The 26,367-nt window shown below is 43.8% G+C and overlaps 1 protein-coding gene across 1 annotated transcript; it reads right to left on the reverse strand.

Moving 5' to 3' along the window:
- Positions 1–241: 241 nt before the first annotated feature.
- On the reverse strand, positions 242–22,557 carry fam49bb (family with sequence similarity 49 member Bb). The gene is made up of 11 exons (XM_071517304.1): positions 22,463–22,557; positions 11,992–12,074; positions 10,723–10,844; positions 9,190–9,295; positions 6,531–6,670; positions 4,736–4,813; positions 2,322–2,438; positions 2,122–2,201; positions 1,868–1,994; positions 1,719–1,789; positions 242–991 (listed from the first exon to the last, which is right to left on the reverse strand). The coding sequence occupies exons 2-11, from the start codon at positions 12,062–12,064 to the stop codon at positions 928–930; spliced, it is 978 nt and encodes a 325-aa protein (XP_071373405.1). The 5' UTR covers positions 12,065–12,074; positions 22,463–22,557; the 3' UTR covers positions 242–927.
- Positions 22,558–26,367: the final 3,810 nt, after the last annotated feature.

Raw genomic sequence — 26,367 nt, forward strand, 5'->3', positions numbered from 1 at the left:
AAAATTTGCCCGTAAGGAGCCATGCATGTGTCATGGAGTTCATTGAATCAAGCTGTGAGCTTAAAGAAATGGCGACCTCTTCTGGCTCTGCCTCACTGCCAGTCTGCATGCTGGTGCATGAGAGGGTGCGTCTCTCTGCTTTCACAGGAGACGAGGGAAAACAAAACCTCTGCAATAAAACCTCCTTACTGCCGCACTGAGATGATGTGAGATAGGAGATCAAACGTGAAGAGTCGGTTGTAGAAAACAAGAGTTCTCGTTTTAATTTTTCCAGCCGCAACATACTGTCCATTTACAGTACAGACTCCCAATTTTAATTTGATTTGCACACATCACAGTTTAAAGTTTTCAAATGAAAAATACAACACAACTATGAAAAAGACATAATGCACAAATTAAAACCTATAAAAAATATAAAACAAACAGTACTCTTAATCTCATTTTGACAAGTACCATTTCAATAACAAAACATTTAATGCACAATTGAGCAGACAAATTAAACTGAACCATTAGTTTTTAAATAGAGGAAAAGACATCATTTTCATCATGCAGAAGATGTAATATTAAATAACGAATCAAACAAAAATAATATATACTTCTCTATATATCTCTCTTTTTTAAATTTTCAAGTCAAAGCACTCCCGTCCCTTATATAGGGAAAAACAAGACATGTTAAAAACAGAATCCACAATGCTTTCATAGCTGCCATTGTTGTATGGCGTTTATCGAAAACATTACATCTCAGCAACATCTTTTTGGCACAGAAAAAGACGTTCATAATGGCAGTAGCATTTTGCATTAGAAAAGAGGGCGGAGCTGCAGCTCTTATTCCGTTAAAAAAGCAAAAACATTCTGTGCACCGACATCATTCGGGAGAGTGGCGTCTCCCTAGCAGGGTGTGAGGCAAGCAGTTGTAGCAGCTCAGTCCTACTGCAGCATGCTCTTGATAGTCTTGTTGGTTGATTCATCATTCAGATGCTTGGTTGTGTACCTGCAGGTGATAGACGGGCAGAGACCGACATCAGTGACCGGATCCGTGAATGTGACACATCTTTCCATACATCTAAAATATTTTGTCATCATCTGTCAGGTCCACGCATCATCGTTTGCACAACGCCACTGCACCGAAAGAAGATCTGGGGGCTTTAGCATGCAAGTGACCTCACGCGGCTGGGGAGCGCCGGCGCGCCTCGGGCCCCCGGTACAGAGATACAGAGATACAGATGTGAGGTTGCCACGGAAATGGCCTTGTCAGCTCGAGCAGCTGTGAGCGCAAGGCGAGCCGCTTAAATTTGGGAGATGGTAAGGGGACAAGGTGTCAGATGCAATAGCCTCTTCTGAGGGGGTTTCAGCACCCAACCCAAATCTAGAACAGAGGGTTCAATGTGCAACACTGAACACAGATGACCAAATTCCTACTGGACTGTGCAAACAATGAGTCACCGTGCTGAAATGGATGCAAAGAGGCGATGCAGAGGGATGCTGTGACAAAATGAACCGATAGGTCCCCTGCTCACAAACAGCAGCTACCATCAATCAACCAATACCACATCTTTCTCCCTTTCACTAAAAGCCACAATTGGTGAGATAAAAAAGTGTGCTTGCTGGCAGATTGCAGCTAAAATCACATTACATGGACCCACGCTGGGCTTTAGTGAAGGAATACACAATTAAATTTCAATTGTGGTTAGTGGAAACAAAAGGCAGACTGGCTTTACCTGAGAGCGTTGAGAAGGCCTTCTACACTGTTTGGAGGCTGTTCTTTGAGGACTTTGATGCAGCCTTTCATCTGTAGAGCAGAAACAGCCTGTTAGATTCAGAGCAAACCCGTGGACCGGGGTCATGGAGCCAACATGGCGGTACTCACGTCGATTTTGGAGGACTTGGCGAATGCTCCTACAGGATGGACGTAGTCGTACAGGATGATGACCCCTACCATCACCCGGAGGCAGAAAGACACCGTCTCCTCACTGGTGAAACGACTACGGTACTCTCTGGCAGGACACACACACACACACACACACACACACACACACACACACACCAAGCATTACACACACATGAAGGTATTGAACAACTGAAGCAGCTCTGCCAGTGTGATTTCAACAGGGTGCCACTTACGGTGTTTCCAACATGACTTTGCAGACACTCGCCATTGTGCTTAAGCAGTCTGTCGTGTTCTCGATAGGTAAGTTCTTATTCTTTAAGTAAAAAAAGAAAGAAAAGAGAGTGAGAGCATGCTTTTGTATAGCTGTTCAAATGGTCCATTGTTATAGTATATTCTGTATGTATATGTATGTGACACCTTTCTTTGTTCTCACCTCCGATACAAACTTTGTTGTGCCGTCACTTAATGTCTTCAGCATGGGTGTGGCATCAGCGTAGAAGAGAGATATCCGATTGGCCAGCTCATTGTTGACTTCATTCTCACCTTCCGCCTGAAAATCATTGATAATAATATGATACTTTATTGATCCCCATAGGGAAATATCATTTTCTCTTGCCCCCCCTCCAGAGAGGTCAGAGGTCAGTTACAGAACAGCACTACAGGAGCTGAAAGGGATCCAGTGTCTCGCTCAAGGACACTTCCATTACCGATTCAGAATGAACGAGACACTGAACACACTGGGCGGATAATGAGGAACAAGGTGCCTCCTGAACAACATGTTCTAAATTTGTCTACATATTTAAATAATAGCAGGAACATTCCCTGCCTCGAGTTGGCCTTTATTTTATAAAGAGAACACAAAATGAATATGAATAATCTCCCACATTTTAAAAAACTGTTGACACATGAACTGAAAGACTGTTTACCGCAGGGACAGATGTGTTTCATCTAAAATGTCTCAATGATTCAATTGTCTGAGCTGCGACTAAAACGCTCTTGTACTAAGCTACACGGAGGAAGGGCTGGAGAATCCTTTATCAGTGACAGGTCTCAACAGCGAGGTGTCTGGGCCCATTTGCCTAATGGAATATTCTGGTATGAGGAATAAAACCTCCTGTCAGAGAGGTCAAAACTAAGAGACGTGCATCTTGAGGACATCAGGCAGTTTCAGCTCATTCTGCTCATACAATGCATATTGGAAAATGTAACATTCTCCTACACCAAGTATCTCTTTGATGTCCTTAAAGCCATTGGAAAAAAGTATGTATACTTGAACATATACAGTACTGTGCAAAAGTCTTAGGCACCCTAGTTTTTTTATATAAATTTCTTAGAAGTCTTAGATGTTTGTTTTCTGCATTAGTGTGTCAGACTGCTGTTTATTGTACATTTTTGATATTCAGAAACTTTTCATTTCATTAGTTTTGAAAGCATCTTCGCTTTATGGATTTCTTTGACATATGCCTAAGACTTTTGCACAGTACTGTACAGTATATGCCTGGTGAAGTGTGGCCTGCACTACATAGGAGAATAAATGGGTCCTTGAATTTCATAATATGTCAGAAGTTATTGTCCGGGCAATCCCTATAGTAAACACAAGAACAGCATTGAGTGAGCTGCCTCCATTTTATGTCATTTGATTAAAACTATTATTTCTGTAGTAAAAGCCCACTGGCAGCTCTATGGCTTTTATACGGTGCTTTTGTAAATGTCCATTACAGAGCAACTGTGCAAAACAAAAGGATGAAATGGGCATATCTGTAACATGAACCGCTGTTGTGGCTACTTGCAGATAGCGAGGAGGGGTGTAGGGGTTTTCCCTCTGTTAATCCCTGAGGTTGTTATCTACTGTATGGAACCCACATTGACCCGAAATAAGGTCTTGTTCCCGCAAAGAGCTGTATCCCTGGAGGATTCGGGCCGCGCTACTGATTTGGGATCAGGTTCTGCCGCTACGCACCGCTGCACTCCAGTTTGTGCTTCAGACTCCCTGAAACTCCCCGTGGGACTCTGACTTCCTGGTGTGAGACGCTGCCTGCCGCACTCTCCCCCTGACTCAAGAGGCGCTCCAACAATGTAAAAACTTCATCCATCATTCCTGCTTTTCCCCGAGATGCGGTCCAAAATGTGGAAGGATAATAATGAGAACTGATGGCTTTAATCAACATCAGATCAGACCATAAATGTCCTTAAGGGAGACGGGTCATGATGACGCACTTTCTTAGAAATTGATGAGGGCCAGAGCCATAAAAAAGTTACAGGAATATAAAATTACACTCGTGTTGAACACCCATATTAAGATGATGGTACTAAAATGATCTCTGCTATCATCTCTGCTTGCAGTATATAGTTTGATGTGATGCGCATGCTACCCTTGTTTGCTATCCATGTTAAATTAATACATTTTTAACTCATTGATTTAACATATACATTAATTCATTAGACATGTCAGACAGTAAAAATGATTAATGGATTTACAGTCCTTGTTAACTTGTAACTACGTCGACAAAATCTGCTGGCTGCAGTGATTTTCTCTTAGTTGAGTGCAACATCTCAGGATTAATAACATAGCTTGGCATCACAAATAGATCCAAGGACACTAGTCTGCTTTATCTAATAATGAAAAGACAGTCAAAGTCAACATTACACAATTACATTATTAATGACAAACCACTCTGTACACTGATTATGTGCACAGGACTGAATTTTCTATAGAGATTGTTCTGGTGAACTCCTCAATTTTGGACAGTTAGCACATACTGCCAAAGTTATGTGACTGTTTTCATTCATTACATCACCCCCCACCCCGCCCCCCCCCCAGAGAAGAGAGGGACTTGATGTGCTCACCGGTACGTTGTTGATCCGCATGCGGCTCAGGGTTCTCCTATAGTAGCTGAAGTCATTCTGAATGGCAGGATTTGTCATCTGCAAAGAAAAGCATTAAAATATGCATCTTAATACAGAGACACTCAGGATATGAGAGAGAGAGAGAGACAGTGAGAGAGACAGAGAGAGGCAGAGAGATTCTTTCCCAGTGTGTTTGTAGGTGGCACAGCCTGCAGCAGGACATTCAGTTCTGGATCAAACACGCCATCATCATGACAATGTTTTAGCAAACAAGGCAGAAACATAGCTCGGGGGGGAACTGACATCAAAAGAACACTGATACGATTACAATTTCATTTGCTGAACTGGATTCGAATCCACTGACACTCATCCCCTTTACATCCACATCCCTGCTCCCTTGTCAGAGAAATTTTGGTTGTTTTCCTGATACAGTAGGGCTGCGCATCAGTATATTTTGTGACAAGAGGGTCAACAACTATCAGGCTGACAAAGGGGGATACAGGCTCTCGTTAAACATACAGGCGAGGGTATAGAGAACAGAGCAGGAGGGAGATCAGCAGAGAGAGAGAGACGGGCTCACAGAGTCGGGTCAGGGGACAAGCGTGGGCTTCCCCTCGCTGGCTGGAGCAGACAGTGGCTCTCCCATATCATTTACACACACACTCAAAGCCTCAGACAGAAAGCCACAGGAGTCAGTTAATTGCTTTGACACGGCTTCGTATAAAATATAAATCAACTGATTTCAACCTGGAGCCAAACCGACCCCTCCAACAGAAACTGGCCAACCGGAAAAAAAAACCTCCTTCGCATGTCACCAACAAGCTCCACCAATGACGGTTCATCATCTGGCTAATTATCCTCATTCCTGCAGTACATTAGCCTGTTGTAGTGAAAGCTATACTGGCAGCAGGGTAATCCTGCCACAATAGACTGGTACTCAGTCTGTGTCCACTTAATGTCAGGAGAGACAGGCTGCTCCACCAGGGAGGGGCTGTAAGCTGCGCAGACACTTTAACTAGGTCAGAAGCCCATGGATGGAGTGAAAGATTGATGAATAGGCCTGGCATGCCACCTTGTACCCCCTACCTTCGTGCTTTTATCTTGCCAGCCTGGGTAGTGGGCACTAATTGGGGCGTCGCGGCGGAGTGCCTGGGGGCGTCGGGGTGCGCTTTAAGTGCGTGTTTCTGAGGACTTGAGGGTGTAGCGGGGATTTAGGGGAACCAGTTCATCCACTGTCTAACAAGACGAGTGCTCATACAATTATGTTTTTGACAATGAGTAATCTAGCAAACACCAGGGATTAATATATGGGTGTCAGATGAATGCCCGTCAGCAATTTCTGGGGAGTGGGAGATGCTGTGCTCACGCCAGACAAACATGCATTCTAGGAGTTTCTTCCCTCCATCATCTATAAAACCTGCCACTTCGTATAGGAGTCGGCAACCTCAGCGAAGGACGATGACAATCTGCGGACTTCTTTCCCCACAATAAATCTTATTGTCCATTCTACTGACAATCCACTGCATTATACACACCGAGACAGTATCAAGGTTACAATTACATGCTAATTATCTGCTCATTGGCTGTAACTTAACATCGCACAGCACTAAAACCTAATTAGAGGGCATCAGCAGCTTCTTGGGCTACTAAGAGGTTTGACTCGAATCACAGGAAAAAGTGCACAAGTGCACATCGAGATCAAAAGTTTACAGCAAGGGTGAGGCTAGGGCTAAATGGAGGAAGCTGAACGGAGGAAAACTTGGGATATGTTTGAGGAGTAGAGAGAGTATCTTACTTTAAGCTCGTCAAAGCGCAGTGTGAAGTGCAGGATCTCGGCGAACTGCCTGGCCAGCGCCTGCTCCCGCTCCAGGTGCTGAGTGGGGTCGTCATACGTCTCGCTGGTCAGAGCTCCCAGGAGGCTGTGCAGCGCCGCCTCTGTCAGGAAGTGACACACACACACACAGGTTACCAATATAGCACACATCTGGCAATATTTTTATCAGACTTAAGCATTTGATCCGTACCAGCGTGGCACAGTCAACCCTCTACAGTACAAGGAAAGGATACAGTATTCATACAGCTATAAGGCTTAAGTATCACTCTTAATATGGATCACTACCACAGCTACATGTGTGAATGTTGTACTGCACTTCCTCATTTCTTCAAAATGTCAGCCAGCTGAAATGCCCTGATTAAGGCAGGAGCAGATAATGGGGCAGTGGGGTGCCCAAACTGCCCAGGGCCCAGTGCCAGTCAGGGGGGCGGGGGTGGGGGGGATTTGGGGTGCTGAGAGGCTTTCCTACTCAGATGGAGATGAGACATGAGCCTAATTATCTCATTGGCATAAAATAGAGGGGTAGGGGACTGGGGTTGCATTCATGCAGGATTACACTTATTGTTTTGACAGTGAGTAAATACAAAGCCTGTGCCATGGCTTGACATGGTATACCTATAGACCCCATAATTAAGCATGCAGAAAGAGCACAGGCAGAGAAACGAGGAACAGATTAAGAAAAATGTACTGAACACCTTCCATGCAAGTAACATTATTCCATTGCCATGCCTTGTTCAAAATATCCAGTTAAAAAAAAGAAGAAAAAAAAGAAAACCTTTAAAGCCCAGAGGGAATTTTTATTTATAGATGCAGACAGTATTTAGAATTCAGAGTCTAGACGCTGAAGAGAGGCTTCAATAATGACATAACCCTGTAAACATCTGATGCAACGAGGCTGCTTGGCATCACTAACTTCCAAATGAGTACTTCAGACATATTTATTCCAAGTGTATTTTACAATTCTTGCTGATTACATATGAGGAAGAGCATGTCAACACAACCAAGAAAAAGACAGATTCAGCCTGCTGTCTACTTAAGATAATCGTAGAGGGAGTTTTTGGAAGACGGACAGAGAGCTGGCAGTGCAGTGCGGTAAATTGAGCACGTTTGCCATTCAGTAATGACTCCCATCTGCTTGGGCCAGCGTTTGCAGCGAAGTGCCTGATTAAAAATGGCCTTAGTAGTGCATTTTTTTTCCCCTGTCCCAGTCAAAACAGAAGTTAAGATGGAGCTGCTTTCAGACCCTCAGAAATGAGCCACTCTAGTATGTCTGAAGTCGGGGGAGGAGGGGGGATGTCTGATCTCATCAGGTCACGGCAGAGCAGGCAAGCAGAATGCGGGCATGTAGGCGCGCCTCCGTTAGAGAGGGGAGGGTCAGAGCATGGCGGGAATCTACTCTAGGACCTTCCATCAACGAAGCACCAGACTCTCAAATTCAGATTTGTACCTTGCAGCATACTAATAAAAAAGGTTGTTTTGAATGTTTTGCATCCTTACAGTGTTGAATATTAATAAGAATTCTAATGTTCATCTATAGGTAGAAAATCAATCCTGTTGAGTCAATAATGTTAAAACTAAGTCCCATTTGGGTGTAAATAAATCAAGTAATAGTTGAAGCAAGAACAGGAGGAAGACAACACAGCAGAAGAAACTTTCCCAGTATTTCATATGCAAAGATAATTGCCTAAGCTACTCTCCACAACATCGCCCATCTTCCATCCAGGGGATGGTAGCCATGCTCTGCAGACATCTCAACCAGCCTGTAGTAAAGGTCCTTGAGCTCCGTGCGTATCAGGCAGGACAGGAGGTTGCGGAGGCCATCGTGGCCCCTGGAGCCTAAAGTCAGGGCAGCGAAGCAGAGCAGCAGCCTGGCTGGGAGGCGACCTACTTCGTTACATAACAGCCATGGCAGGCTGGCGCCCACTGCTTCCATTGACTACCTTCTCCGCCGCCACTGGGATTACGGGGTTGAGGTCACTGAGGCATGGCGGGATACACACCCCCAGCCTCAGGGTCATAAGAAGATCAGGGAGCACGAAGCTTACACCCCCCTGCCCACCCCCCCTTCCCATCTCCATCCTAATGAAACAGCCTATAGCCCCATACTACATAGAGGTCAGCGCAGAGTGCAAAGCAAGCAGCATGCTGATAAATGCAAGGCTGTGGGGGTGTTCAAGTATGTTTGTATAAGCGTGGGGTGCATGTATGTGTGTGTGAGCATGTGTGTTAATTTTTGCAGCTCAGCAACCAATACTGCAGATGCACATGCAAACAATTAAGGTCATGAAAGGAGGTTGTGTCTATATTGTCTCATGTAGAGTGTAGTAGTACTTCGGCCACATAAATGACCTTTTGCATGAAGGACGATGGCTCTCATCCTTTATGGCATCAAGGCTGACACTTTGGCAAGTATGCTATATATAAAAAGGAACATTAAACTACTTCTTGGAAATGCCTTGTCTGCATTTGAGGAAAATCTCACAGCGCACCTGAGCTCACTCCACAGGAAACCAGTGTGCCACAGCTTGAGAACCACTGATATCATTTTTCGTGGCCTAAAGGATACATACCCAGCATACATAATAGTGTTCCTTTATATGTGGTACAGCCAGATACATACCTAATCTCTGGGAGAACTCATAGAACTTCTTCAGTTTCCCCACCAAGGGGACCACAGCCGCCCAAGACTGCTCCTGTAACGCCTCATCGTTCGGATTCTGGATCGCCTGGGAATTCAAATAGCAGAAAGGCCATCAGTTCAGTCTGATAATACATGACAGCTCTCCAAGTCATGATATTGGATTGGACAGATTCACAACAGCTTCAAATGTCCTGAACTGTATGTAGTCGGATATTTGACCCTCCTTCAAGAAGAGATGAAGGAGGTGGAAATCTATTTGCACACTGCACTCCAGAACGTCCCATAAAGGTTCAATGATCTGGTGATTGTGAAGGCGGTGGAAGGCGTTTGACTTCATCCTGGTATTCATGAAACTATTTTCACATTTTTGTAGCAGTGTGTATGGGGGGATTATCATCTTGGAATATGGGAACATCATTGTGTGCACCATAGGGTGCAGCTGGTCCTGTGAAATGGCCTCATAATTATTGGCTGTTACACGACCGTGCCAAGCAATGAGGTGGCCGACTATACCATAACAGATCCACCACCATGTTTAACAGTTGGCAACAGACATTGTGGATTGAAGGCATCCATTGGCTTTCTCCAAATGCAAGTCTGTCCAATGTAGGAAAAAGGGTGAAAGACGACTCTTCAAACCATATTACTTTTCTCCATCGCTCAGGTGTTAAGGTTTTGTGTTCCTCACACCAAGTCACACATCTTTGTGCACTGACCTTGGATACAAGTAGGTTCTGATGGGCAGTCCTGCCATAAATACCTTCTCTGTGAAGCTTATGATGTACGGTTTTTGTTGAAACAGCATCAAAGAGGCGTTGATTAATTTCAGGCCGTAGTTTGTGGTGTTTAGCAACTTGCTGTTAAGTCCATCTATCCTGTTGATGAGCTTCGACTTTGAACCACTGTTCCTCTTTGTCAGTGCAGTTTGTTCATGCATGACAAGACTGTTCCCCTTATCACAATAAATTATTTTGCTGTTTTTGTGACCGACGCACCTGAAATTCAGCCACCAACTATTTGGCTTTTTTTTTGGCTATTTGGTTAGTTGTCTCATGTTGCTTTGAAAACTCATACAAAAGTTCTGAATGTCAGACACCTTTAAGGCTGACACATACTGCTAACTGGCATTCAACTTAATATGACTTGTATGTGCAGCTGCCTGTGTATTTGTGATTTTGTTACTTCAAAATTAAAGCGTTAGAGAGAGAATACTATGGGTGTTTTCCTTTATTTTATCTGATCCCTTTAAGAAAAGGCTGTGTCCGCATGAATTGCAATATATAATTTCTTGTTCAATACTTAAACACTGGAAACAAAAAATGAGACGGCAATACTTCCTCAGTTCCTCAATAAAATGAAAAACTTTCTCTAGCATCAAGCTTAATTCATTTCAGGGCTGGTGCACAAAATTAGTTAATATCACGGTTTAATATTCTGTTGATTAATTGTACTATCCTAGTTAACTATTCCCAACAGTGGCCACTTCTGAAGGCGAGGTAGCTGTTGGTTTACCTCTCGGATCTCCTGGCCTGCTCCCTTGTACGCCTGCAGCTCATCCAGGATCCCCTTGGCGTCCTTCAGCACCACGTCCACCTGCTCCCACACCTCTCGCTCTGCTTCTGTGGGCTGGGCGTCTGCAGTGGACACAAGCAAGACCAAGGTCAACGGGGCACATCTGCTGGGAGGAGGCATCTAATCCATATTCTCTGCCTCAATTTACAGTGTGAGATAGAATTTGATATATTGCCTAGTGCTATGATATGATTATTTTCAATGAACAATATGAAAAATCCAATATCAAGAATGTTATTTTTAATGTATGTTTCAACTATGTAAGTGAAAATAATTCACTGAAATCATCTCTCCATTGCTTCCCATTCAGCCTTGACCCCGCCCACTTTCCTGGCTGTGTGGAAGAAAGATGGAGCGAGATGAGAGGAGACAAATGTTGTGTGGAGTTTGGTTTCGGAGTGTCAGATACAAAACAAACCCAAGTTGTTTGTAAAGTTTGCTTGAAGAGCTGCAATACTGCAAACCCCTTCCACCGCCTCAAGCAAAAGCATGTTGCCAAGTATGAGGGGGGCTGCACCAAACTCCTGCTCCCCAGCTAAACCAAAGCCCTGCAAAAACAACTCACATTGGCAGCTATGCTCCTTTTTTTTTGTTGCAAACCGTATGAAAGTAACAGTAGTATTTTTCATTTGAGATTTCGTATGAGTTACTCTGAAGTCTGATTTCAGTAAATGATGACATGCTGAAAATAACATGAAGGTGCATTGTTGAATAGTTTGGAGAAAATGTTACAATATCAAGGAATATTCATTGAATATTAAAGTTTGGTCCATAAATATTGCGATATCACTTTTAAAAACATATCACCCAGAACTAGTATGAGACTATTCTTTCTGCTGAAGGTATGATTGACTCTCTAGGGCCCACTGTCTGCTGAGTGAGAGAATACCACGGCATAGGATCAAGCTGCGGTGAGGGGCCTTAGGCTACACAGAGCCTGAACTTCAGTGCTTTATATTTGAGGAGGGGGCTCTGGTGCAACTCTGCCCTGATTGATATTCTACACACACACTCCGGCATGGAGAGGCAGGAAGATGGAAAGCGCCGAGGCTCTACTACTGGATTTGATTCCTGCGCCTCTGGGAAGAACACAGTGTAAAAGATGAGAGCGGGGGGTGAAAAGACTTAGAGATTGGAGTTTGTAATATTATGGTAAGATATTCATGTGATCAATATCAGGAGAGGGAGCAATTATTTAAATGAACTCACTTTCAAAATCGAGGAAGAAATTGGGCTCCTGTTCCAGATCTGTGCAAGTCAAAACTTTCAGGAGGTTCCCCATGTTACAATACCTGTTGAGAAAGAGAGGGAAAATCAATAAATGAGACGAATCAATGTGAGGTGAGGAGAAGGGTGTGTGTGTGTGTGGGGGGGGATATATATATATACACACTCAACACAGACAGCACCCACACCACTGTATCCATGGTACCTCACTCCGGTTCTGCTTCATTGCTTTAGTGCCTGTATGAACTCGGTGGCCTAGTGCCCCAGATGTACCCAGCGCTCGCAGACACCAGCGTTCCCCTTAGACCCAATATGGGTTTCCTGTGCCCAGGCTCTTGCCAACCAGATGTCAAACCAAAAAGCACAACCACCTCCCAAAAATAAGAACTGACTTACAGAAATATGTTTATCTTAGATGCGAATCCAACTGAGTGTGAGTTTTTATGCTTTACTAAGTTCCTTCCCAGCAACCCCAAGCAGTTACAGGCAGTTGTATGCAAAACAATCCATTTCAGGAGCCTCCTCTGGGAAATCAGCTATAATTAATCTATGTTCACATCTACACATGAAGTGAATAGTTGCTTGCTGCACATAACAGGCCACATCCAATTAAACCTGTATAAAGGAAGCTGATAAGTAGAAAAGTAAGATAAGCAGGGCGTGTTTATGAATTTTATTAAATGGTACCTATTGTTTTTATGTGGATCAGACCTAGTCTCCTCAGAATCACAATCTCTTTATTTGACAAGTACAATAAACGTTCAATAATTTGTCTTGGTCACATAGGTACAGAAACCTATCAACAATTAATATAGTGCAGTAACATAAGTACAGAGAGGCACATGTGGTACAGCGACAACACCACCTCATATTTAGTGTAATGACAAGACAAACAAAAGACAGTAGCTATACTGTACATTATCGCTCTATACACACACACTGCTTCTGGATAACTTTTACTTTGAGAAAAATGATGAGTGTGTGGGGAGTAGCGATGATCTCGACCTGAACTTCTTGCTCTTCCACAACACTGTATCAGTGTGTGTCAGTGAGCCTCATGGACTCTTGGCAGCTGGAAATAACTAACCAACAAACTGTCCACTGCCAGCGACTGCCTATACTAGCGCAGAGGGCAGGGTTTGAATTGAACCCTATAATTGAATATTTTTCCATACCTTTCTAGAATTTGTGCACAATTTCAAACTTTTCAAGAGCCAGAAATGATCAGATGAATTCTCCAGACTTTCTAGACCTGTGTAGGCACCCTGGATGTTGGAGGAAACTTGTTCTAATGAGTTCAACAAAGAAAAAAAATGAAACTTTGGTTTTAATCTTACTGCCTCAAGATTAAAAAGGAAAAAAACTTCTAACCAAAAGGTCTGCAGTTGAAATGCCACCACAGGCTGAAAAAGATTGAAGTGCCGTTGAACAAAGTACATAACCCCCTACTCTGCCAGTAGAACTGTTCAGGGTGTGTAACGCCCTTCTCACTGCAACTACTGTGCCATGTTGTCATTGTAATTGAGATTGTGTGATCAACTGACTAGTAAAATGAAGAAGAGCAAGAAGAAGGAGAAAGAGAAGAGGACTACAGTGTCCAGGTTGTCATACCTGTGACCTCACCATAACACCATACAGTTCAGCACTGCCACACACATACAGTTCAGCACTGCCACACATATACCTTCCCTGTTGAAGCATACCACTGACACACACACACATGCACACACACAGACATATATATGTACACATCAGCTGTGAGTTATGCAATGAGAAGTGACAGTGTTGGGAGGCTCCGTGCTCCAGCGCTCTTCCGACTCCTGGAAAGCACAGAGCCGATCTCCCTCTGTCGAGAGGCAGAGGTCAACAGCCATATGACAAGTCAGAGATCTGTGGCAGATTCCATCAGCGGAGACAGATTTAACCCTTGGTGACAGAGAAGAGACAGCCAGGATGTACTCCAAGAGCGTGAACACTGAATAGTGACGAAGTTCAACTTTGGCAGGCAGATGTCACCTCAGATGACTGACAGGTGAAAAGCCAAAGTGACTGAGTGAGGGCCGGTGGTGACATGGTAAATCATGCCAACACAGGTAAAGCTGAGACGGAGAGGTGTTGCGACAGAGCAAAGTACACACTCAGCAGTCAGTAGCAGCGGGATAGAGGCAGAAAAAGGGAGGGATTTTAAAATGCATGAGGGGCGGTGAGACAGAGAGACAGAGAGAGAGAGGGAGAGAGTGGGAGAGGGAGACAGAGAGAGACAAAGACACACAGAGAGAGAGAGATGACATTTATTCTTGCATCTCTAATAGAAAAACCCAGCAGTGGGTCATGTCCATATCCTTACAGGCAAAACATTAGTGATGAATTGTACATGAGTGTTTAGGTGTGAGTATGCTAAAGGTTAAATACACAAATAAATTACCTTCATTATTATTGCTCTTATTATTGTCACTGAAGCAGCTCTGCACACCCTGCAGAAACCCTCCTCACAACCATTAGTAATTCAACCAAACAGCGACCACCTGCAAAGACCCACCTGCCTCGCCCAGCCTCGTCTTATTACCCTCCACTAATGTGACCTGAATGTTTGGCTGCGCCGACACTGGCACCTCACTGGCTGTCGGGATGCAGCACCTGAGCCAGCCTCAGAGGGGACAGGCAGGAGGGATGAGAGCTGTCAGCGACCTCGCCCTGCCGGATGATGCGGGCACTGCCCATCATCCCCTGGTCCTCTACTGCCACCTTCCAGCCGCTCAGACTGAGCCCGGCTGGCAGCGTTGCCAGGCGTTGCTGTGTTACGCGGGCGCTGGCGGCCCACAGGCCCAGCACTGCTCCCTTGTGCTGTTTGAAATGAGGTCATTTTAAGGACGGGGATTTGCGTGGCTGCATTTCAAAGTCCAACAGAGAATCCTCAAGCCTACTGTAAAAAGGGGAGATTAAATGAGTACATTTTACAGCTTTTAAATTTTGCTACGCAAGCAAAAATTTTTTTTTTGAAAATAGCATTAAGTTATTAACCAACAGCCAGTTGTAGCCAGTATCAACTTCTCAAGTATAATGACAAACCATCCCTTTTAAAATAAATTTAAGTCAATATTCACCAGATATTTAGGGCAACTGCTTGCCTGGTGATAGCACTGTGAGTAGAGAAGAGAGAGCAAAAAGTGCTGAAGTGCTGGCTATAGTGGGCAGATGTCAGAGAGGGGTGGAGGAATTCAAGCACCCCTCCCTCAGTGGCTTTACAGTACCCAGGGGTGCTGGCATGTCCTGGGCACCATGGAGTGGACGACGACAGGCTTGTTGTTGTTTTGAACCCCCCTACTGAGCGATCGCGTGCTCACAGCGAGCAAGGGAGGGCTGCTTCTAAGGCCAGGGGCAGAACTCGACAACCAGGAGCCCGCGCAGCTCTCCCATTGGCTAAGCCGATCTACCCAACAGCTCGCTGTATCCATGGAGTCAAAAAAAAATTTGGTGCCATTGAAAACATTTCAGCAGCCAATCGGAGGACAGCTCTGGGTGAGGAGAGAGTACAGTAGTAGTAGGACTTGAAAGCACATGAATATATTAATACAGATGAGGTAATGCGCCAAAAACAGCGGATTAGTAGGGGAGTGAAGTCAACTGAAGACGATGGAGGAATATTTAATTCCACCACTGAGCATCAAGCAATCACTGATTTAAATTAACCATTTTTGTGCAGCAAAGCAAATTCACAATGTTGTTATCTAAATTTTTAATGAAAATTAAAAAAAAACAAAAAATGTCACTACAAAATCAAATCAGATTCTGATGAATATGAACAAATTACTATGTTTTAATCATGGCAGGATATGTTTATACATTTTGTCTTTGAGATATTGGTCATAAGGTTGTATGCCAAGTCTAAAAAATAAAATTGCAAATGCTGGATAATATGGAATAACAAAATTCCACATCCACAGCCCAAATATTTAGAGGAGTGCAGCTAGTGGGGAGAGACTGGAGCTTGCATGGTAAAAAACACCAAAACAGTGCCACGCCCATGCAGCAGCGTGACCTCTGGATGGCACTGCCTTTTAGCGTCTCGCAGCACCGTGCTTCCCTTTAAGAGCACACCGAGAAAGCATGAGCGCGTCTGAAACCGAGCACTGCGGCAACGTCCTACAAAAACGGCTCGGGGTGATGGCCGGCTAATGGAGGGAGGGGGTGGAGGGGGGGGATAGTGCTGACATTCCACTACTAGGCTGCAGCATGAGGATCCACGTGCCCTGCTGCTTTACTATGGAAGAAAAACAACGCCCTCCCCTCCCCTCCCCTCCCCTCCCCTCCCCTCCCCAACCAGACGCAGACACAGCACGGAGCGTCACGTGGGCACCGCCGTGGAGAGGCTGAGCGCTAGCCTGGGGCGTGGAGGGGGGATGGGGAGAGGCAGCGTGTCTGTGTGTGTGTGTGTGTGTGCTTGTGTCTGAGATTATGTGGGGCTGGAGAGGAAAATGCACAGCTCATATTAGTCTATATTTGATATATAAAAAAGAGAGAGAGTGAGAGTAATGCAAGTAAGGATGTGTGCTGAATATTGTGTGTGGTTGCGTGTGTTGAAGGGGAGGGATTGTGAAGCGTCACACTGCGGCAGAGGCGGGCAGAGCTAGGCAGCTTTAAACTTGACCTAGATTCCCCGGGTGACACGCCACATCGCATTAGCCCACTCGGCCAGACCCGGACCCGCCGGAGCTCGCTGACACTGGCCCGACTCGACAGGCAGAAAATGGGGGAGCACTTCCCAAATGGGGCTGGCATTCGCCCCCCCCCACCCACCCACCCACCAACCCCCAACTCCTCACCTCCCCCCACTCAACTTCTCCTCACCCCCTCACCATCTCTTACCAATCTTACCCAGCTGACTGAAAATGGCTTAGGGGGCACATGGTGCAGAGGAGGGGGGTCTCAGTAGGGGTATGCCATTTGTTTGTTTATGGGGTGAACTTGATTACCCCACAGCCACGCCTCTGTGTTGTTGCGCCACAATAAACATCAACTAATGCCCCCCTCACCCAGATTCTGGCAAATCAAAACAAACCTCAGCACCACAGTAGGACTGAATCATAACAACTGACAGTAATACTAAAGCCGACATCCAATATCAGCTGTCTCATCTTACTGCCGTGTAATTACTACTGCACTACCAGCAGCAAACAGACAGCCAAGATGTTTTCTTCCTCTAAAAATGTTCTCTCCTTGAAAATCTAGTACACTACAAAATATTACATTGACATTACCCTTATAAAGCTCTCTACATCAGATCAATGCAGCCAGGATGAACCCAGTCAGCATGTAAAGAAAATGACCAGATGAAACTAACGGTTTGTCCAGAGAAACAGATCAGAGGAGGATGAAAGTGGGAGCTTCAGCTTCAGCTAAGCCTTCCTCTTTGGACTGCACCTGATGAAAGTTGGAAACCATGGAAACAGGCACATGCACAAGAGCCTGCTAAAACGCAGGCTCCATTGAAATGGAGCTGTGTAAAGAGGCTCTCGGCGCCACTCTTCATCAGTCACATCAATACAACGCTTAACATCATCAGAACACATCAGATACCGACAGCTTGGATTGATGTTTAATTTGGGATCAGTGCAATAGATTGATAAAAGGCAGGCCATCAGGCTACTGGGCCAGCAACACACTGGCCTATCTGATCATCTGGAGCGAACAGGCTGCTCAATATTCAAAATGGATTAGAAGAAACTGAAAAATAAATTTAGCAGATATAACTAAAGAGTCTTGTGACCTGCAGAGATAGGTCCATGAAGTGTATAAGAACTGTACCCCAAATTTAACACTTTCTGAGTCTCCACTGCATGAGCTGCAATGGATAGGACGGCACTACTCCAGCTAGCCCTCCCCACCCTGCCCTTGAGAGTCCTCTGACTCCTTATTGGGGTGTGTTAGGAAATGATAGAGGGGGCAGGGGGTGGGGGGCATGTTGACTCACTGTTGTAGGTCTAGGCAACAGCTCCCCGGAGGCAGCTACCTCCCAAACTCATTCACAGATCCCCCATTCTTCTGCTAAACACCCCCAAACCATCATTACTCGAGTGACCTTCTGACTGAGTGTGACTCACCCACCTCACAGCATCCTTAAGTCTCACTCGCTCACTGCTCCCTAAGGTGCTGAAGTATACCGGTTTACATTTGAGGTAGTTAAGACAAAGTTAAGGCTGATTTAATTGAAACGATCAAAGAAATACAGTGTACCAGCAGCCTAAATATTTTTTTTTCCTCCTCAATATTACCCTAACTGGATTTAGGGTGGGGCACAGCGGAGTACGCAGAGGTTTTGGAGGGCTGACGGGTTTCGGCAGAAGGGTACCGGCATTTTCATTCAGAAAGAGAGGAGTGCCATCTGGAGGAGGAAAACAGTTGTGTATAAAAAGGCATGAATGATGGGGGAGACCACTCCCAAACTCTTACCATGATATGCTGGTTTCAGGTATGCTCAGGTTTAAAATCACAAGTAAATTTAAGGTGTAATGTTGACAGCAACGAGCACTGTGATGTTCCTTAGAGTACATCCAGATTCCTGCTTATGCATATAACACACAATAGACCAATTCAGTCATTTGTTGCAAGCTACGCATAGCTATTAGCTAACTTCTTAGTAGCTTCTCACTACTCTTTTAGGGATGGGTGAAATATGATTTATTATTATTATTTTATTTTGTATTTCATAAGTGCATGGGTGTTTCAAAACTTGCAGAGGAAAACACCATTTTCACCTTAAAGTCATTTTAAAATCTTATATCATTAATATTTCAGTCTGGTAGAGCACCTTTGTGTGTGGTCTGACATTCTGTAATCAGCACAACTTTCTTATTTTCATTTTTAACTCCTAGTCCACATAAATATAGCCTACTCCTAGCACATCTACAAACCAGAAAGAGTGGCTCCAAGTAATATCATTACGGTTATTAGATTTTTCAAAGAGTAATTTTGAAAAGTCATTTTGAAACACCGCTTTCAGCAGCCACAATGAACTCTCACTGTAGGGAACTCTCATTTGTCGCAAAACTCTGCAGCAGTGAGTTAAACAGAATATGATTTCTTGACTGTCAACACATCAGTTCCCCTGGCTGAGGAGGAGTAACAAAAAGTGAACCAAGAGCACCACCCAGTGTTCATTTACTGCCACTTCAGGGCAGGGAACGGTTCATTTGGTAAATCAACTGACAAAATTCAAATGACATTTCTGCAGACAGAATGATAATTTCATGTTTCATGCTCAGCAGGCAGACGTGGCATTAAGGCCGTCTAGCATGTAGGCCTAAACAGAGAATGCGAGCGGTCTGATGTGCTACTCAAGGGAAGCTGGGCAGGAAGGTATACAGCATGTCAGCCCTCCAGTGGCATAAATAATATATAACCAAGGAGAAGATGGGGGCTTTTAGCTGACATAACAAGCCACTCTGCATATTACACCCACTCAGACATATCATCTCCAATTACCTATTCAGTGTGTGGGGTCGCGGTGTGCCCGAGCGTCTCCCATATGCTGAGTCAAGAGCAGAGTAACTGATATTTGCATGTGGTAAAACACTTGTGATTATTTTAGCAAGCCCTCTCACAGGTAAATTGATTAAATAACACCAAGAGTGACTAATACCATTACTGATGTTTGTTTTGTCTTGTGGCTAAATGATGGCTTAAAAAATGCTGCCTGGCATGGTAAAATAGCAGCCGAGTGGGCAGAGCAGTAAGTTAAGGAGTGCCTGAATTTGAAAGATAAACATTATAAAGATGAATGCCATTTTCAGTGCAGGATCCATCAGCTAAGGTACTGCAGTTCTCCACCAGTTGAGGGCAGTATTGACTCACCTATAGTCACAGTAGCAGACGAGCCAAGAAAAGCTTTACCTCAGGCTACTGTACCACACCTCCCCCTGGCTTAGTGAGGCTAATCCATCCTGTATATTCGCACAAAACCCAGCCTGCCGCATTAACTCAACTCCATTCTCCATTTATAATGCAACACTTCCACTGTTCTCTTGTAGTGCCAAAGGGTCATGTACTGCAAGCTAACGAAAATAGTTTGCCGTTCGGGCTAAGCTGCTGGATTTGAGTCTTAGTAGGGCGCCACGGCAGCTCGGCATTAACCTGTAAACACACGACAGATCTCAGGGGGATACACTGACTTAGTGATCCTATATATGAACCAACTGAGGCTTAGCTGTCAAAAAAGCACAGCAGGTAATGCTGCACATTCCAAGACGATGGCTAAGCCAGTGGAGTGATAGCTGTGTGTCATGGTAACCGTCTCCAAGGAGACAGGGAGGAAGATACAAACAGGGATGGGCAGACATGCAAGCAGAGGGAAGTTGTGTAGTCGTAATAGTTGGGGCTGGTTGTAGACAGACGATCTGACTATAAAATAATAGTTGCTTTTACTGCCAGGGAGAAATATTAAAAAGGAAGCAGGAGTAAAACCCTGGCCTAGAAAAAAAAACATACAAGTCTACACATGGCTAAAATTTATTGGCCTAAAATGAGGGTGAGTCCCGAGAACAAACAAAAAGAACTACTGCTCTGTGGTCTGGTATATACCCGCTACTGGTCAACAGTACAAAGTAACCGACTATTAACCAAAATGAAAAACATGTCAAAACTAAAATAACTAAAACTGGTGGGTTTCATGGCTTCCAGCTCTCCTTCTGCGGGGACGTCAGGTAGTGACCCTGCGCCCTGTGCTTGCATAAACACACCGGCCTTGGGGAACAGGAAGCGGGAGCACCTACATTACTCAACTCCTTTTTATGGCCCACAATGCACTTCATTTCCTGAGCCGGCATTACACATACACCCACAGCACGGCACATCAAGACTATAATAGGCATAGGTGCACCACAGGCAGGCTTATATAATGACATGTCTGCAGCAGTGTGCCCAAGCTACTGGTTAGTAATACCCTAGAAACAACGCTAAAATTCAATGCTGCTTATGTTCAAATCTATATCAGACAAGCCTAACCAATAAAGCTATAAATAATAAATTATATTTTAACGTACCCTGTTACATGTCTACCCATCAACAAACAAACGTCTTGCATTTAATCCTCTAAATCTTAAGATGTATGCAAATCCTTGCTAGGATGATGACAGCATGTTTTGTATCTCCAGTGTATCTAGGAGAGTAAGTTTCTTCCACTCAACCATCAAAAGCCTAACAGAGGCAAGGTTGAGCACCAAGATGTTCAAAAAAGAAAAATAGTCAGCACTCAAAACAGTCTTGAGGCTCACTTTCTGGATTTTTTGAAAGGAGAGTGTGTGGTCCATTCCCCTTCATCATTTTTTCTTTCTTAAAAACATACGGTAGGAAAGCAGCTTGACACAGGAGACGCAGGAGAGAAGGTTTTGGCAGGATTCGGTTCTAGGCCAGCAGTGACACACAGGGGTCCACAGAGAGGGATCTCAGGCTGCGTTCACACTGCAACTGAAAATTATTTTTCCCCTTCATATGTGACACAGATCTGATGTTTTCAAATCATTGTGAACAGCAAAAAACTGCATTTGTCACATTTTTTCAATTCTGATCTGGATCACTTGGGCTACATTCACATTACAGGCCTTAATGTTCAAGTCAGATTTTGTGCTCAGATCCGATTTTTTTTGTCTTAACTGTTCTCATTGGTGTTTGAAAATTGGCCCATATCCGACATCAGTATGAGAAGCCACCTGCATGTGCAGATGAATAACAACTGAAGTCATATTTGCGAGACAGTACATCAGGGAAGCTGGTGAAATTGTGATCCAAGCGTTAATTTTAAGGAATATTTGCAGTGGAGGTCAAATGAGACTTCATCTGCTGATGAAGAGGACTTCCATCGTTGTTGACGTCCTCCTTTTTCTTAAGTCTGTCAATGCAGAGTGACGACGACAGTGATCTGCGCCGTGGAGTTTGAGGTAAAGACCACATGAATTCCAATCTGACCAGTCAGACTCAGGTCGCATTGGCATATGTATCAGATATGTATCAGATCTTGAGGCCCAAATCGGAATTAAAAAGATCAGATTCCAGGTGTTTTTTGGCGTTCACACTTCTCTGAAAAAAAAAAAATCTGATCTGTGTCACATGTAATCAGATTTGGGCCACTTCCACCTGTAGTGTGAACGTAGCCATGGATATGTGGCACAAAATCGATCCCAAGGCATGCGACCTACATGCGACTTGTATTTAAACACTCAAACTGGAATTTGTCAACGTTGCCATGAGAACTGGAAGTGGAGCGAGCATGAAGGCCTGCAGTGTGAACATACCCTAACTCTTCAACTTTTTCATCAATGCAGAATATAAAAACACATGGCAGGTGAGAACATTATTTTCTTCCAGTGTGCACCAGGAGGAAAAAACCCAACTTTCTCCAATCTGAGCCCATCTGAGCCCACCAAAAGGATTACACCAGTGACTGAGCACTAGTACTTACCAGCAGTGGAGCTGTGTGACTGTCAGTCAGGAGCAGGGAGGCCCGGCCTGGCAGGTGGCCCCGGGTCACAGTCCTCCAGCAGAGGTCAGCCTCTGAAACACAGGTCGACAGGAACACACCATCACACATCAGGCTCACCAAAGAGGTAACAATCTAGGGCCTGACTGATACAATTGTGGGAACCAATGTAAACACCGACAACTGGAGAGAAAAATTAACAATATCCAAAAATGAGTTATTTTTGTGGTATCATTACTCAACATGATCCTTATGAACCTTTTCTAGACAAAATTTTCAACGAAATTTCTAAAAACATTCTGGAAATTCACCTAGAATTGCTATTTCCTCCTAAGAATACAGCTAGTGCGTGTTAAAATTGAATATCCGAAATATATCCATTAATCCAATCCTATTAATGTGCTGAAATACGTTTTGTGCATTTTCAATGGAACAAATGCCAATTCAGATGCATGTCTGCCGAGCCAGTAATAAAACAATAACACTGGCACACCAATATACTGGTGACACCCTAAACAAACTTCATATGACACATATATCATCTTTTAGTTCCCTTTTCTACTAGTTTATTATACCTGAAATCACACAAATGGACATGTAACATTATCAGAGTGGCTACAGGAAGCATGTTGAGCATGCAGTAACACCGTGGTTCTTGGGTCCCACCTTCCTTGTGAAACTTGGGCTAATTGCGGAGTTCTGATAAAACATGGAACAAACACACGCACATAAAAAAAAAAAGAAAAACACACCACTTCCTATTGTGCAACACTTCCTCTGATTCACTGTGCACTTCGGGTTTTCTACAGACCCTGCTTCCTCCTGTACGGTTGCAATCCAGCTCACATTTAGGCCATTTATTCAGGGAAATCTTAAGGTAATGAAAAGAAATCCAATCCAAACAGCCAACGAAATACGCAACTCAAATGTTCTTTTTTTGTGACCAATAATATTAAAAGCTAAGAACAACATTTCAAAAAGCCAGAGCCTAGTTTCTGTCCGAAGCACGACGAGACTCAACTCCCAAGCCACAGTTTGAGATTCAAGACAGTCTCTTCATGCCGCAAGCTAGTTTCAGAAGTTGCACTGCCCTGATTGAGAGTACAGGCTCAGTAGACTGTGAGACCATTAGTACCAAGGCACTTCTCTCTCTTTGCCAGCCTGCATACAAATGCACTGCACTAATAAGAGTAGTGGCGGTCATGCATGAGTGCGATCACACTTGAAGCCCTGAAACTTCAAACCCACAACGACGGTAGGAGCTGTGGGAGAGGCAAACTGTCAACATTACATGATCGAATGAGACACTGTGAGAAAAGACACAACTTCCAAAAAAAGAAAAAGAAAGACTGACATAGTATAGAGAGATGGACTTGGAGCTGCAGCGATTCATCGATTCATCGATTAGTTGTCAACTATTAAATTAATCGCCAACTATTTTGATAATCGATTAATCGGTTTGAGTAATTTTTTAAGAAAAATAAGTCAAAATTCTCTGATTCCAGCTTCGTAAATGTGAATATTTTCTGGTTTCTTTACTCCTCTATGACAGTTAACTGAATATCTTTGGGTTGTGGACAAAACAAGACATTTGAGGATGTTATCTTGGGCTTTGGGAAACACTGATCGATATTTTTCACCATTTTCTGACATTTTATAGACCAAACAATTAATCGAGAAAATAATCAACAGATTAATCGACAATGAAAATAATTGTTAGTTGCAGCCCTAGATGGACTAGATGCTGACATGAACAAGTTATTTGGGATGTGGCGCAGACTACAACTGAGTTTCAGTTAGCGGCACATCTTTCTTGTGAACCTGAAAAATGGCTGCCTAACATCCCAACAGCCTCTCTTCTTATTCCTCCTTATGCCTCCATGCAAAGTGACTGTGGCTTGCATCTAATCCAATAGAGCTGACATGTAACAGGGGACATTCTGGGTGACATCTGTGGCAGAGCATCATGGGAGTCAGCTATGCATCATGCCTACAGCTGGGGGCTGGAATGTAAAGCCAAATGGCCCCTTGCATGAGAACATGAGGTTATGAATTTGACTTAGATCTACTGCATGTGGAGTAGTAGATTAATGATTCCTAACCACTCTTCATAGTGGTAATGAGATATTTCTAAATGAACAAGGCCTTATGGACTACACATGTTTCTTTATGACTTTACATCGACAAATACCACCAGAATTATCAAAATAATGGAAATATCAGCATTAAAAGTAACAAGGAAACAATGTTTTGCGTGGTGTCTTGCTTCCATAAGTCAATGTGTTTCCAGTTGAAACAGGATGATGGGGCGGGACATAACAGTTGTTCAAAAACACTTTGAGCATAAGCTTCAGCTGTCACAAACTCAGGATTCTTCAAAATTAATAAGTTCCAGCCACTGAGACGCAACCATAGTGTCTCAGGAAAAGTAAAAAAGGTTTTTTGTGGGTGAAACGCCAAACTTGCCCCACTGGAAAATGTTGACACTCATTATTCATTACTTTGAAAGTTGTGAAGTTGCAGGTTTTATATGATCAAAGGGGTGGATGAAAGATTGTTCAAAACGTTGTGATTATTATTGGTTGGAATTTTTACGTCACCTACTGGTACGCCACGAACCAACCACTAAAAATACACTGTTTTTCCAGGAAGTAAAAGTAATGGAATATTGATATAAAAAACACGAGAAAATAACAATTTTGTACATTTTTTGGCATTTATATAGGTGTATGTCGATGGCTCGGCGATGGGATGGACGCTTCTTCCACTATGGCTTCAGTCCAGTCCTCTTCTAGCGGGCTACGAAAATGCTTATGACAGCCAACATGATGAATCTGTGAAGCCACCTGAGCCCTCCATCTTTATAGCGGTGGGGAAAATGCTGTCTCCAATTCCTTTTCCAGAATCTCCTTTGAATTTTCAATTGGATTACTGACACAAGACTACAAATGGCTAATATCAGTATTGTGCTATTCAAACCATTATTATGCTCTTCAGGTTTGTGCCTTGTGATATAGGGACATTGTTACTCAGTTCAGCACTACTGCGGGGGAAAAAGCCACATGAGGAGATCACTCAGAACTGGCATTGTGTGCACCGATTCAAATTTGCTCATCCCTCCGAGCAACGATTAGAACTAGGCTGAACCATGTCAGGAAATACGACCCACAACAACACAGGAACACTGCAACCCTTCACTGCGGGGGTGTAGTTTTTAGTGTTTCAATTACCTTGGATATTACCGCTTGTCACATGAGAAGCTCTTTGCCCTAACAAAGAACCGGAAAAAAGTCATTTGTGCAGGTTAATTGAAGCTGCAAATGGTAACGGTTAACCAAGAGGTAAATATGAACGTCAATACCCAGAAATCCTGAAACATGATGTTAGTAAACTGCACACTCATGTTTACCAATCCGGCCGGTCTGTGATGCTTTATACCAAAAGATACTAAAATAACAAGAGGCAAAAGAGCTAACGTTGAGAAGTGTCAATACCTGACACCAGAATTTAATTTGGGCAAATAGGGCGAATCTACAGCATCTCGATCAGGAGGGATGGGACAGTTTTCTCTATCGCAGCCCCAGTTTTTGATTCAGGCCCATAAGACGGGTGTATTTTTACATAAACATCTTGACTAGTGCAGCTTTAAATTGCTGATGGACAGATGACAACTGACTTCTTCTTCGGGGTAGCAACTTGGCCTAAATTGCTTTTGGGCAACACTCCTCAACAAGCAGATAGTCTCTCCTATGAAATGCACCGTAAGAAAACTACAACTACACTGGCAACCCAGAAAGCTTTGTAAATCTTAGTGATTTTCAGAGGCTGCCACATTAAAACAATTTTGCTATTAGACAGCAAATAAAACCAGAAATAGTTCAGGGTAG

This window comes from Centroberyx affinis, unplaced genomic scaffold, assembly GCF_046629955.1.
Source record: "Centroberyx affinis isolate AG114_WGS23_722 - 3 ecotype Tasmania unplaced genomic scaffold, CSIRO-AGI_Caff_v1 ptg000045l_1, whole genome shotgun sequence".
In the NCBI taxonomy this organism is placed as follows: domain Eukaryota; kingdom Metazoa; phylum Chordata; class Actinopteri; order Beryciformes; family Berycidae; genus Centroberyx; species Centroberyx affinis.

Bases quoted from the DNA above. Each gene is read 5' to 3' on its own strand.
- fam49bb (XM_071517304.1), bottom strand. From the start codon at position 12,064: ATGGGGAACCTCCTGAAAGTTTTGACTTGCACAGATCTGGAACAGGAG. The intron at 4,814-6,530 runs GTAAGATACTCT...TTTTCTTTGCAG, and splicing joins TGCGCTTTGACGAGCTTAAA to ATGACAAATCCTGCCATTCA. The intron at 1,995-2,121 runs GTAAGTGGCACC...GTGTCCTGCCAG, and splicing joins AAAGTCATGTTGGAAACACC to AGAGTACCGTAGTCGTTTCA.